Source organism: Mastigoproctus giganteus, chromosome 8 (genome assembly GCF_048544385.1).
Source record: "Mastigoproctus giganteus isolate SK-2022 chromosome 8, ASM4854438v1, whole genome shotgun sequence".
In the NCBI taxonomy this organism is placed as follows: Eukaryota; Metazoa; Arthropoda; class Arachnida; order Uropygi; family Thelyphonidae; genus Mastigoproctus; species Mastigoproctus giganteus.
The window spans coordinates 212,862,971-212,877,727 of record NC_143582.1 but is presented as its reverse complement, the minus strand read 5'-3'; the positions used below and the strand labels follow the sequence as shown (position 1 = coordinate 212,877,727).

Here is a 14,757-nt window from a genome sequence, read left to right as displayed (position 1 = left end):
GAGGTGTCTGCCTCCTTCCTCAGTAATAGTGAGACTTAAGCGACACATCCTTAAATACCAGGTTCACGGCACACGTGGATGACCAGGCGCATACTCAGCATTCCTTTCACTTGTACCAGAATTATACGTGGAAAATTAAAACGTTTATCTCTGGCCAAAACCACCGCCTCAAAAAGGGGGTGAAGCCTAACTCCCCTGTCTCTGTTCATACTATTGTTACCAGAGGATCCAATTCACAGACTTTCCAGCCACTTGCGGTCCCAGAATCTATGCGCCCGGTCAAGGATGACAGCGTTGTCGGTTGAGATCTGGTGTTGTTTTTCCCAATAGTGCTCAGCAATGGCGGATTTGTTGAGCTCTGCGGTCCGTATCGCTCATGAACGTTCCCCCAGACGGTCCTTGAGACGCCGTCCTGTCTCCCCCACGTAACATTCCCCACAATCCGGGCATGTGATCTCATATACGACCCCACTACTAGGGATTCTAGTAGTGGGGTCGTATATGAGATCGATATACACAAACTACCAGTTGATTATCTTCAGAAATTGATCTTGTCAAACCCTGGACGGTGTGCTGCTATCATCAGGGCCAGAGGTGGTTTAACTAAATATTAGTTTGCACCTGGTGAACTTTTCATTTTGTTTTCCAAATAAAATGATAATGATAAACTGAAATAAACTGAAGCAAACTGAGGGCTTCTGATAACATTTCAGCCATAACTGTCATGTTTACCAAAACTGCTGTATAAAGGTTGCAAATGCTAATTTTGGAATATTTTGAGAACACTTGTCAAATATCACTTAGCTTTGCTGTAACTATTAATAAATATCTTTTGTTTATATTTCTATTTGTGATGCTAGTCATTAATGTAACATACCATCGCAAAAAAGGGTTAGAAATGTGAAATTCCTAGGTGATGCACTTTCTTTGAACACCAGTGTAGGTTCTAAATAAGCTCAGAAATTTTTTAAATCAATTGTACCTGCCATTTCAAATTTATGGAAATGTTTCTAAAATCCCAGGGACCATTAAAATATACAATGAAAATTTGATTGATCGAACTTTTCCTTTGAGCAATAATCAAACAACTGATACATACTTTCATTTTTATGTGTATCATAGATAGTGTGGCAGCACTTCCTATAATACGTTTAAGACTGAGGCAGTACATAATCCATGAAAAGTAGAATGAAATTGCTGAGGAACCAACTGAATAAAATTGGTAGGTTTTTTTTTTTTTTTTTAATTAAAGTCTAGAAAATACACATCTGATTATGTATACTGCCAATTACCATACTTATACCATAATTAATTCTATATTTAGGAGGATGTGAAGAATGCAAAGATACAGAATATAAATTGGGCCTAAAAATCCATGGACCAATACAATATGCAATGAAAATTTGGTTGATATGATTTTCCTTAGAATAATCAAATCTCCTACACATTCTTCTTCTTCCAGTCACATAGCTCCCTGAGGAGCTGTTGTGGCCACCAAAAAATTCCTCCAACTGCATCAATCATGTGCTATACGAGCAGCATCGCAAAGTGTCATGCCCAGAAATTAACCAAACTCATCCTATCACCTAGTTGAAAGTCATCCTCTGCACCTCTTCCCCCCTCGGTTTTTCCTTCCATTATATTCTTCAACAGAAAGTTTTCCCTTCTTACTATATGACCAAAAAACTTGAGTTTTCTTTTGTTGATGCTAGAAAGAAGAATTTTAGGCCTGCCAATTTTATTCCTACACATACTTTAATTTTTATATGTATCATAGGTAGTGTGGCAGCACTTTCCTATAATATGTTTAAAATACAGGCAGTACAGTACATAATTCGTGAAACATACAATTTAACTGCTGAGGAACAAGCTGACTAAAAAAATTTTTTTTTTTAATTACAGGTCCAGAAAATGTGTATCTCATTATGAATACTGCCAATTACTATACTGATACCATAATTAATTCTATGTTACATTCTACATTATCAGCATAAAGGATGAGCTTGGAGCTTAGCAGTGATTCAGTATGAATAGACAGTTTAGAAATAATTGCATACTGTAATTTTTCACCAATGAGGTTCAAAACCTAACTGGTCTTTTATTTCATTTTGATAAAATGAAAATTGAAGTGATAATTGAACATTTAATTTTTTTAAAATATATATTAATAACTGCATATCAGTCATAGGCAGAGTTTGTTGACTAGACAGAAAAAGGTTTTTGATGGAGCAGGAAAAAAGAACATGTTCATGCATGTAAAATCAACTTAACATGTAATCTGGTCAAAAAATCTGTATAAATACATAATTTATATTTATACAGATGTCAGGATTTATATAAATATAAATCCTGAAATTTTTTGAAATGTTCTGCATTTGGTAGAAAGTGGGGATGGAAGTAAAATTAGGCCTAAAATCTTCCCACAGACTAACAAAATATAAGAGGTCAGTTAAGAGGTAAAAAAACCATTTGGACTGCAATGATGTAGTGACAGTAAACATACTAAACTGGGTGATCAACTTATTCCCCCACCTAATTAGTGTCCTTCTGAGATAACATACTTAGCCTAACAATCTTCTCACTCTTGGAACTGTTGTAATATATATCTTGTTATAATGTAAAATTTCTTCGACAAAGTCCAGAGGATGCATTATGTTCAAGAGTTTTTTTTTATAGCCTTCTTTTCTTAAAATTCCTCAATTCTGATGATGCCACCCACTCCGGAAAAACAGAAGCAACTCTAGATCATAATGGCATCACCATCATGCATGACTGTAAGCACTAAACAATATGGCACCATTTCTTCTTCAGTTGATCGTCTCACATACTATACACTTGGATCCAAAAATTTTAAATTTGGATTAATCTGTCCCCAATATGTTTTTCCACAGTTCAACTTGTCCAACGTTGACAGCTCCTAGTCCAAGCCAACCAGCCCTTGTGGGTAGCACAGTTAGTACAATTAATTGCTGTCCTCCCCCACCAGGTGGAAAAGACTCGAGTTTGAGTCCTGTCAATAGCATGAGGAATTTTTATGGGCCTTTTTCACATTGTGGCTGAGTTAGTTGGCCTCAGGCAAGGGTACCGTGGTTTTTTTTCTCCTGGAAACTCGTGGCTTTCATCCGGCAAGCAGAAAATCGACTACAGAACATATGCAATTTACAGACAGTATACATGGGGGAATAGCCTTAGTCACTGATGCTGCTAAAATCCTACTACAACAACAAGCCAACTGTTTCTTTAAATTTTCTGGTTTTAATAAGGTTTTTAATAAGGCTGATACACCACAATGAAATCTTGCTTGTGTAAGATGAAGTTTTACAGTGGATGTAGACACAGGAGTTTCTCTGTATTGAACTCAGCTCAGATTTCAAGTAGGTTAAATTGTTGACTGCATTTATAAATCAGTGTTATGGCTTTATCTTGGGCTTCTGTTGTTATGTGGTTGTGGTTTCTCCTTTAAACTGCCAGTCTCCTTTTGCTGAATGGTAGTCTGCACTCCTTTAAATGAAACACCTAGTTTTATTTGCCAATACTTCTTGTGGAATAACTTTCTTTATACAGAGTTATAATAGCACTTCTTTTTTTCAACACTCAGTTCTTCATTTCCTACCATGTTTATCATAAAACATACAAAACATAAGCTAAATAGTCTTTCTGAATGAAGGTGTTCAATTTTGTAAGTTACAGCTCTTACTCCTCAATTTATATTACTGGAAAACTCTTTAGAATCATCTACAATGTTCTATCACATTCAGGAATCTTCTACAGTATTCTACCACACTCAGGAAGGAAATCTTCTACAATGTTCTACCACACTCAGAAGTCTTTTACACTGTTCTGAAATATTCTCAAATATTCTAGAAATTTCTTGATGTACATAATAGAAAATATTTTAATAAAAATTGATAAACAAGCTGATCCTATTTTAATAAAAATTTTGAAAATTAAGAAAAATGAAACATGATTCCAAACTTTTAGCTGGGAGTGTATATAATGAACAGGGGTTGCTGGGAAATTCTACATTACATGGTAAATTCTACGCAGGATAAGCTTACTTCCTCCCTGCATTCACTGAAACATAAGTTTAGTGATGACGATTTTTTCAGTGTATGTTTAATATGACTAGTTAGCCTAGAGTTGCATACCTCATCCTAACTTTTAACCATGCTGTTCAAAGGCAACCTTTGATGCCTTTTTGTATCATTTCATTTTTGTAAAATGAAAATTTAAGTGATAATTGAATATTAAAATTTATTTTTTATAAATATATATAAACTTTACATTAATAATTGCATATTAATTATGGAAAAAGAATATCTGCCTGACAAAAATATTCTCTGATGGAGCAGCAAAAAGGGAGAACATGTTTAAGAATGGAGACAGTTGTTCGATAGAAAAGAGCATGAAAAAGGAGTGACAGTTTTTCATTTTTCCACAAACGTAGCTCAGCTGATACGTAAAAATGTATTGTGCCCATTTTACTCAGAAATAAACAAGGAGTTGCAATACTAAACACAAGAATTGAGCTGTATGCACAAGCAAACACTTTAACACCATTTTGTCCATGCAGGTTCCATTTCGTCAAGAAATAACACTGTTCACGAAAGAGTAACTTCCTGTAAGTGTTCAATGATTTCAATGTAATATTTGATCAAAAAAAGGTTAGATGTGCACTGATAATGCAGTCTGAACAAAAAAAAATATATATATATGCATCCTCTATTATATACTCTTCAGTAAATAGCTGAAAAGGGTTTGCAGAATGTGGTGTTCAACCATGTGCCAGAAAAGTTTTACAAGTTTACTTGGTAATATGCACAATATTCTTTAAAAAAAAAAAAACAAAAAACAACAACACCATACTATGATATCTGTGGTCAATAACCAAGTAAAGAGTCCAGAATGTTTGTATAGGTCAAAAGTAAAAGAGCTGCAGTTCTGGGAAAATGAAAAAAACTCATCCTCTCCTTTTCTGTTACCTTTTTTTTCCATGAAACAACTGTCAATTGTCAGTGTCCTCCACTTTTCCATGCTCACAAACAGTTTTCTTTTTTTTCTATTATATAATTTCTAGTAACGACCAACAAACTGATTTAAGTTAAACTTTATTAAAATAAATAAATAAATAGATATATACATAAATAAACTACTAAAACAGATATTAAATAAAAATGTTAAAGCATTAAAATACAAGCGTTAAAATATATAGATAATAAATAGCAATAAAATAGAAGCATTAAGGGCACAGTGTCCATCAATTTTACCCTATGCACATATATATATATACTCGGTACACTGCACACTGAGTAGCTGATGAAGGAACACCTCCCCACAAAAGCTTCTATTTTATTGCTTTTTATTTATATCTATATATTTTTAACACTTGTATTTTAACACTTTTAACATTTTTATTTTATATGTTTTAGTATTTTATTTATGTATATCTATTTATTTATTTATTTTAATAAAGTTTAACTTAAACCAGTTTTGGCGGTCATTAATAAAAATTATATAGTGATGCAGCCCGACATTCAAGGCCTGTTTTCTAAATTTTTCTTTTTTTCTGTTCCACCAAAGCATTTTTTTTAATATCTAGTAAAAAATATGATCCAGAGATTACTATTTGTCTATCAATGATGTCTGCCCGATGCAGACATATACTTGGTTAAATAATATATATTGTGCAAATGCCATATGACACCAGAGAGTGATATTATTAGAAAATGGTATCAAATATCAAGAAGGAATGGATAATTCCACGAACTATAGCAACAAAATTTTATCTATCTTTATCAAAAACAATCACTATTATCCAAAAACTTTCTCAGATGGTTTGATAAATTGCAATCGTAATCCACTTATAGTATGGACAGGTAGCTGCCACTTTCCCTATACAAAGTATGTGTGCAACACAATACTGCACAAAAAATGGAGCATCCATGTTACTATACGCTAATATACCTATTGCTAAAAGCAAATTAGTATGCCATCATGCATGATCATGTTGTTGTTATTTGGTTTTTAGGAGCCTTAACAACTGGCCATATTGCTCCGAGGATAAATGAATGAAATAAATGCCGACCGGGCTAGCCGGGTAGGTAAAGTGCCTGCCTGGCAACCCAAAGGTCGTGGGTTCGATTCCCGCCTCGGGCTGGATATCACACGATGGTGCCGAACCAACCGGTTGGTTGGATATCCCGGCCACGATACACGAAGGAAGCAAGAAAAAACTGGTTCCTTCGTGTATTGAGCACATCATACGAAATAAATAAATAAATAAAAATGAAATAAATGAAATTATTAATGAAATGAAATAAATTAAATTAAATTAAATGAAAAAAGGTCATTCCCTGACCTTTCTGCATCCTCCATATTTGGTGGTCAGGGGCTCGAACCCTGGTCTAATCAAGAAGTGTGTGCTACGCACTGCCATGCCTGCCCACCTGATCATGTATTTATATGAAGTGACAATGATTGATGATGCAGCCCATATGTTACAAAGGTATCATTCACCACAATTTCTTGTGATCTTTCAAAATAATGAGAACTGCCTTGCCACATCTCAGATTTGGACATCAAAGAATTCCTGTATAAGACTTAACGATTTTCTGATTTCTTTGTGTATTAGGTTTATCTTTATGATCATGAGGTGTATCATGAGGTATACACCTCTTAATCACATAAGTTGAAGACCAAGGTATGAGAAGTATTTCACCTCATTACTCCATAAATGTTGCATAAGATTAATCATAATACCATTATAGCTTGAGTTCACAAAGATGGACATGCCAAGCATTAAAAGTTAAAACATCTGCATTATGCCATATGTAGGGTATTCCATTCCAATTTGAGAGTGCTGTCCCAAAACTCTGGCAATGTGGTGTATAAATAACACATCCCAATCATATCTTTTTTTTGTTGTTGTTGAAAGTTAAATGATTTGAACATATCCTTTATCTCCAGAATATTCATTATTATTTATTCTACATAAAATTATATAACAAATAATTTCATTTATTTCTTACTAAATCAAACAACTTTGGGTAAACATCCAATCCAGATTTTTAATTCAGAGTAAAAATTTAAACAAATTCAAAGTATACTCACCAGTTACAGCTTTTGCTTGGTCTTCATAAAAAGATAAAGCTAAAGCCAATGCTTCAGGGTATATATTTTGCCTGGTAAGAAAATCTATACGCTAGATAAAAAAAAAAAACAAAACATGAAAACATTAAGACCCCATTTGTAACAAACAATCAACAGAAATTATAACTTTTATTGAAAAACAGATTACATTTCATCTCCTTTTTAAAGACTAGAAAAATGCATAGCGAATAATGATAAAACTTTCTTCTGGTTTCAACAGATTCAATTTTCTACATATCTCACATATATGGCATTACACTACATGCATTTTTGTTCCCTTTATGGTTATTCCATTTTTTTATCACTCTCCATTTAATGAATGGAAAACATTTCAATAATTTAGAGTAGGCCCTAGCAAATAAAGGCTGTAATGAATCCCCATCCCCAAGACATCTTATCTACGTAGGTATGAGAAGTGTGGTTATGCGATTTCAGTTGCATGTTATAAACCTCACCATTTTATGTTATTAATTCATTCCATTAATTTACATGATTAATATTGCATTTAGTAACAGCTAATGGGGAAGCTATTTTAGCATTATACTGACTCGCAGTTGCATATCCTTGTTGAGGAACAGTGTTAGCATTAAAAAATAAATAAATACAAATTGTGACCTACTTTTTCATTTAAGCTGTTACATTACTTTGAGGATTTGTTTGACTTATGTTTCATTTGAAACTATGAATCAGTTTCTTCATTAAAGTTTTGAGCTGAACCAATTAATCCCAAAAATTTTGATAAAGTAGCTTAATAATAATGCATATTCAAAAATTCCTGGTTATGGTTTCTGTAACTTTACTCCAATGCATCAGCCCTTTACATTCTAACAATACTACTTTAAAATAGCATGCTTTTCAACATTTTTCTTCTTTAAAGGAAAAAAATCCCACTTTATAAGGATTTTGAGTTTTTTTAACTTCTTTTTAATTTATTTAATAACGATCATTAAATGGGCTTTTGGAAACCTCACCTCACTCCATGTTCGAAGTGTCATGACATGAACTGACTTTAATCCCAAAAGTAGCAACTGGGAACCAAATGTTGCCATCGAATGATAACATGCTCGCTCACCTGCTATAGCCTAAAAAACAATTAAATATAAAAAAATAAAATAAACACACACACATATATATACTGTGAAGATTAATAGGAGAAGGAGTATGGAAAAGGAAATTGATTATGGACCAAGATAACTGATACCCAGAAAGATTTCATGACCATAATAGTATAAGAAGTAAATAAAAGTAGTAAAGCAGTAGTATAAGAGAAATAAGTGAAGAAAAGTTGTGAAAGAAGAAAGAAAAAAAATTAATACATATACAAAGTATAAAGAAATAAGTCAATATTATTATACTAGATATATACATGATTAAATTGTATATCGCACAATCCTGGTGTCATTTTCAAGTATCAACAACCAGAATTGTCCAACTAGACAACAATATAGTGTCCTCTGTTTCTAACATAAAATACATGCCACAGCAAAATAGAATTACATCAAAATATAGTATTGGGGGAAAAAAAATTATATGAAATATAATAAAATTTAAGCTATAAGGGAGGATATAAAGACTGCTGGCATGTAATTTAAGATTGACATGATAGAGGACTTGAAAATAATTATAAACATAATTGAACAATAAAACTAAAGCTAAAACAAAAATGAACAAAGAAACCAAAACAAGAACCACTGTTGATAGTATACAAAAGCTATTTGTTGCGAGTACACAAAGGCTAATATGGAGAAATGCATATAAATACATAAAATCTATTTATATTGTAGCATTTATAAGCAATAGTATAGCCATTTAGCTAACTGGAGGCAAAATTAAGTAAGTAATACGATAGAAATAGACACTCCTGCCCTCATATTAAACTAATAGACCAGTGGTGGAAAAATGATAGTTTTAGGAAAGCGAACAGTATATGACAGAAGAATATACAGTTGGAGCTTGAGTTATTCTGGAGCGCGATTTCCCATCCGTGCTAGTAACAGCCCTGGATATATATATAAAAGTAGTAAGTAGAAAGCAGCTGTAAGCTAAAGAATGGTAACTATAGAGTAACACAGCATCACATTTATAACAAATAAAGAAAAAATATGTACAACAAAGGAAATAAAGCAAAATGGATGATTGAGAATAATGAAATGAAATGTAAAAATGGATGACTGAGACTAATGAAATGTACTTTATGTTAGAAACAGAGGACACTATATTCTGGTAGCTGACACTTGAAAACGACACCAGGATTGTGCAGTATACAACAATTAGATAGTATGAATCAGAGCTGTAATACTCAATACATTCTACACTGATATTAATATTTGTAAAATAATAAGAGGAGTTTACCTCAATAGTGTAAGTAGAACACTTCCGTAGGATACTCTTCAGAAACTAAAATGAAAAAATCGAAAACTTCCATTAGAGTAAAAAATAAATAATTAAAAACCAATTTAAATCAATTTAACACAATTAAAAATCAATTTAATTTTTGTTAGATTTTTAATTGCGTTAAATTGATTTTTAATTGTGTTAAATTGGTTTTTAATTATTTATTTTTTACTCTAATGTAAGTTTTCGATTTTTTCATTTTAATTTCTGGAGAGTATCATACGGAAGTGTTCTACGTACTATATCGAGGTAAACTCCTCTTATTATTTTACAAATATTGATATCAATGTAGAACATATTGAGTATTACAGCTCTAATTCATACTATCTAATTCATTTTTTAAACTCTTATTGACTATTTCATTCACTTCCTGTTTCTCCAGGTGTAACTATACATACAATTATGGGGGATTTTTTGAATGGCTTGGTGCAAAATTACATTAAATCAACACTAAGATACTCGGTCCAAAGTTACCATATTTCTTTTCTAAAATATTGCCTTCAAAACAACGTCGTTCCAAAGTTTGCCAGGGTTAATTTAAATCAAAAAATTTCAGGCATAAAACAACCAACACTGGTCACATAGCGTAATATTGTTAAGCTTGCCTTAAAATCTCGATATTCGAATAAACAAAAATACCTTTCCCAGGTTAGGAAACTTCGCAATAAATTAAAAAATTATCTACATCCGAACAATTGGTCTGTATTGAAGACCTCCATAGATTTGCGAAGGGAAGCACAGGCCTCAGAAATAAAAAACAGACACATTAATACATTGAAAACATTATCGGATAGGTCAAGACATGTTCATACGAATTCTAACACATTTCAAGGGCTTGCGACCAAGTACATACGAGTTGGGTGACAACCCCTCCCCCCCCCACAGACACAGCATACTACCACAGAATACATCAGCTAGGTCACGAACACCCCTCACCCAGTATTCAACGAACCGACATATCAACAGGTTACAAATCTTTCCTCGTGTACGCTATAGCAGGAGCAGATTTCACTTTTATCCAAAGGACTAAATTATAATTTACCACCTCAAAAACTACCTAAAAAACAATGCGTAATTGATATTGAATTTGGACTTTATAATGTTCCACAAAAAGATTTATTTATTCGACAAGTTAACCAAGTAGTGAATAAGATAAAAGAAACGCGACTTCCTAAACTGAATACACATGACAGTTCAGCTTTACGAGAACTTCGGGGAAATAAGGACATTATTATACAGAGGGTAGATAAAGGAGATACAGTGGTAATACTAGATAAACTTGATTATATTAATAAGTTAGATTCAGTTGTTTCAGATACCTCCACTTATCTTGAAGTAGACCTGGCACTGTTTACCAATTTGGTCAATCAATACAATAAAACGTTAACCACGTATCGAAAAAACGACTACATTACTATGGCCCAGTTAAAGGAATTGAAGGCCAGAACATACAATATTCCTGCACTTTTCGGTCAGGTAAAATTACAAAGACTGGATTTCCTATTCAACTTATTGTTTCCTACAGGAACTCAGCATTTTCATCCTTAGCCACACATGTATATAGCATTATAAAACCCTTTAGACACGTAATACGATTTGAGATTAAGAACTACGATACATTATTTAATAATCTTAAAGACTGTAGACTTGGCGACAATGACAATTTATTCTCACTAGATGTTACCTCGTTATATACGAATGTAAACGTTGAATACACATTAGATATTTGGGATATGTTAAATAAAAATTCAATACCGATTAACTATACGAAGCTACCTATTAAGGAAATTTTTCACTTGATTAAACTGTTAGTTGAGGCCAACTATATCACCTTTCGAGACAAGGTGTACAAACAAATTTTTGGATTGCCAATGGGTTTGAGCCTGAGCGGATTAATGTCAGAGATCTATCTCTCAACAATTGAGCATATACATTTGACACCTTTTCGACCCCGTATCACATACTATGGCAGGTATTTAGACGATGTTCTAGTTATTACTGATAGTAGTACTATCCAAGACACTTTACATTCGTTTAATAATATTCATTCTAGACTCAAATTTACATTGGAAAGGGAGGATACAGATACAAAGTCATTAAACTTTCTAAATTTCACGCTTACACGGGACTCGAATAAAATACAATTTAGCATCTATCGAAAACCTACAAACACCAGTATGCTTCTACATTATAATAGCTATCACCCGTTCACCTACAAATTATCTTTAATCAATTTCTAAATGCCTATAAATATTCAACGACGGAATCTGCTTTGGGCTCAGAAATACAAATATTAACTAGCAAGTTCTTAAACAGGAGTTATCCCCTTACCACAATAAACCTAATTAGGGTACAGGCTAAGGATAGGATACAAAATACTACACCAACCAACAATAGTAATATCAAAAAATACTTTATTTCTGTCCCATAAGTTGAACAGTGGCACAAACAGCTTAATAGATTCTTTGAAGATACCGAATTTAAAATTGTGGCCAGGCCAATACAAAAATTACACACTGTACTGAACAATCGCTTGGTTCTTTCCGCGTTCGCAACACAAATTAATGATCTGGTATACAACATTTCTTGAGGTGATTGCGACTCGTCTTACCAAGGTTCAACACGATTTTCTCTGAATATTCGTGTAAATCAACACGAAGCCTCAGTTCGTGCTTCTCGTTCAGCAGCGTCAGAATTAGCCTTTCATGCCATTAACGAAAAACATAATTTTTTATTTAACGAGGCCAAAATACTTAATGTTCAACATAATTATATACAACTATTAATTTCAGAAACCGTAGAAATTAAATTACACGAGAATTCTGTTAATGTTCGGCGGCCATATTTGATCTCCAATGCGTGGACCGTTATGTGCATGCACGAATACAAATAATCACTATTCAAGTTTCAGGTTCAACCCTATTCGGTAATTTTCATTCCTGTGATCACGACATACGGTCGAAAAGCGTTGTCAGCTTCAGGAAGGAAAATCGTTTTGAATATTTTCATTAGATTCTTTTTAATTTTTAATTGTGTTTTTAATTATTATTTTTTACTCTAATGTAAGTTTTCGATTTTTTTGTTTTAATTTCTGGAGAGTATCATACAGAAGTGTTCTACATACTATATTGAGGTAAATTCCTCTTATTATTTTACAAGTATATAACAATATAATCATGCATATATCTAGTATAATAATGGCTTATTTCTTTATACAGGGTGATTCAGAAGGAATAGTAAATATTTTGGGGAGGTTATAGTATCAATTATTCTGAGTAGAAAAGTTCATATAAACACGTGTCCAATTCTCGAGGATACGGATATACAGCTGTTTGAAACTGCCGCACGTAAAGCCATTATGAGAAGTATTAAAGAATGATAAATGACTTGTTTGCATTTACTGACTTTTTGAATGATACAAAACAAATAATTGACAATTTTTTTACAGTTCACAATAAATGTTTGAAAATCCCACTGCCAACCTCAATGCACTTTGCAACTCTTGTGGTGCTATATGACGTTTTTGGTAATATGAAGTGTTGTTCTTCTGAGGTCGTCTTGGCGTTCCTTTATGAGAGGAGCAGTATCCAAAATGCAAGCGAGCAATTCATCTCTTGCAGTCACCTTTTCTTTGTATACTGCGCTGTTCATCCACCCCCCACAAACAAAAACCTAACGGAGTGAGGTCTGGAAACATTGGTGGTGAATGGGACCACTGCAGCCGATCCATCATTCAGGAAAAGTTCAATTTAGATATTGCATCACCAGATGGGTATAATGTGCAGAAGCTCCATCATGCTGAAAGTACATACCAAGCCTTGTAGCCAAGGGAACATCCTCCAATAGCAGTGGAAGTTTGTTTTGCAGAAATTCTAGGTAAGGTAAATGGGCCCTGTAAGATGATTTTGTAACACAACAAGCCCAATTCAACTGATTGTCAATGATACTGCACCACACGTTTACAGAGAAGCGATGTTGAAAATTTTTTTTCTACAGTGGCATGTGGATTTTCGCCTGACCACCTATGAGAATTACGGGTGTTGTTGATACTGTCACAGGTGAAAATAGCTGCATTGCCAAACAGTATTAATGGAATTAATCGGTGATTGGCATTTACCCACCGAAAAAATTCCGATCCCTGGGCATCGTATCCTGGTTGAAGGTGTTGCATCCGCTATATGTGAAATGGATACAAGCCGTGCTCATATAATGTTCACGATACTCTTGTCTGTGGAACAGCAATGCTCATAGAAATTCTTCATATGCTAATAGTAGGACTACGTTCTGCCTACTGAAGAATGTGTTCTATTTCATCCACATTTTGTTCATTTGTACATTCAGAAGAAATATGAGTGCTGGGAACTGTACCAGTCTCAGTTTGGTGTAAACACAGTTTGGTGTAAACACTAGTAAATGCTCTTGAATCCGATATTCTATGGTTAGGAAACCATCGAAGGTATTCTCTACAAGCAGCAGTAGCACGCACTTCCACCACAAAAACCGTAGACAAACACCATATCAGAATATTCAGCATGTGTGAAGATGTGTGGCATTCTTAACAACACTTTAACACCAAACAGTGTCAGATAAGGGAGTTGTACGTGCTAGTTTCAAACAGCTGTATCTCCATATCCATTGATACATGTATCAATGGATACAGAGATACATATTTATATGAACCTTTTTACTCAAAATAATCGGTACTATAACCTCCCAAAATATTTACTATTCCTGCTGAATATCATCCTGTATATGTATTCATTTTTTTTCCTTTCTTCTTTTCAAACTTTTCTTCACTTACTTCTCTTCTCTCTATTAATTTTTTGTTTCCCTCTCTTCTTTCACTTTTCTTCCCTTCTCTACTACTTTTATTTACTTACTTCTTATATATATATATTAAGGATAATATAAAGAACCATTAGAATAAGCAAATCAATCCAATACTTTTTTATCAATAATTATAAATATATATATATATATATATATACATATACACACACACACACACACACACACACACACACACACACACACACACACACACACACACACACACACATATATATATACACAGTCAAACTTCCCTATAATGAATTTGATAAATCCAGCTAAAAAATTCGTTATAGGGAATTTTCATTATACAGAGAATATATTTTTTACTAGAAATTGTTATTTAATTAGAAAATGAAAATGAATCGACATTTATTTTTAATG

General features: G+C 33.2%; 1 protein-coding gene across 1 annotated transcript in view; it reads right to left on the bottom strand.

Annotated features, from left to right (window-relative positions):
• Positions 1-14,757, bottom strand: part of Vps8 (vacuolar protein sorting 8) — a 286,412-nt gene that overhangs the window by 160,718 nt on the left and 110,937 nt on the right. Inside the window, exons 17-18 of the mRNA XM_090380461.1 lie at positions 8,121-8,231; positions 7,111-7,201 (exon numbers count right to left, since the gene is read on the bottom strand). Of these exons, the coding sequence (XP_090236587.1) occupies positions 7,111-7,201; positions 8,121-8,231 (202 nt within the window). The remainder of the gene's footprint in view (positions 1-7,110; positions 7,202-8,120; positions 8,232-14,757) is intronic.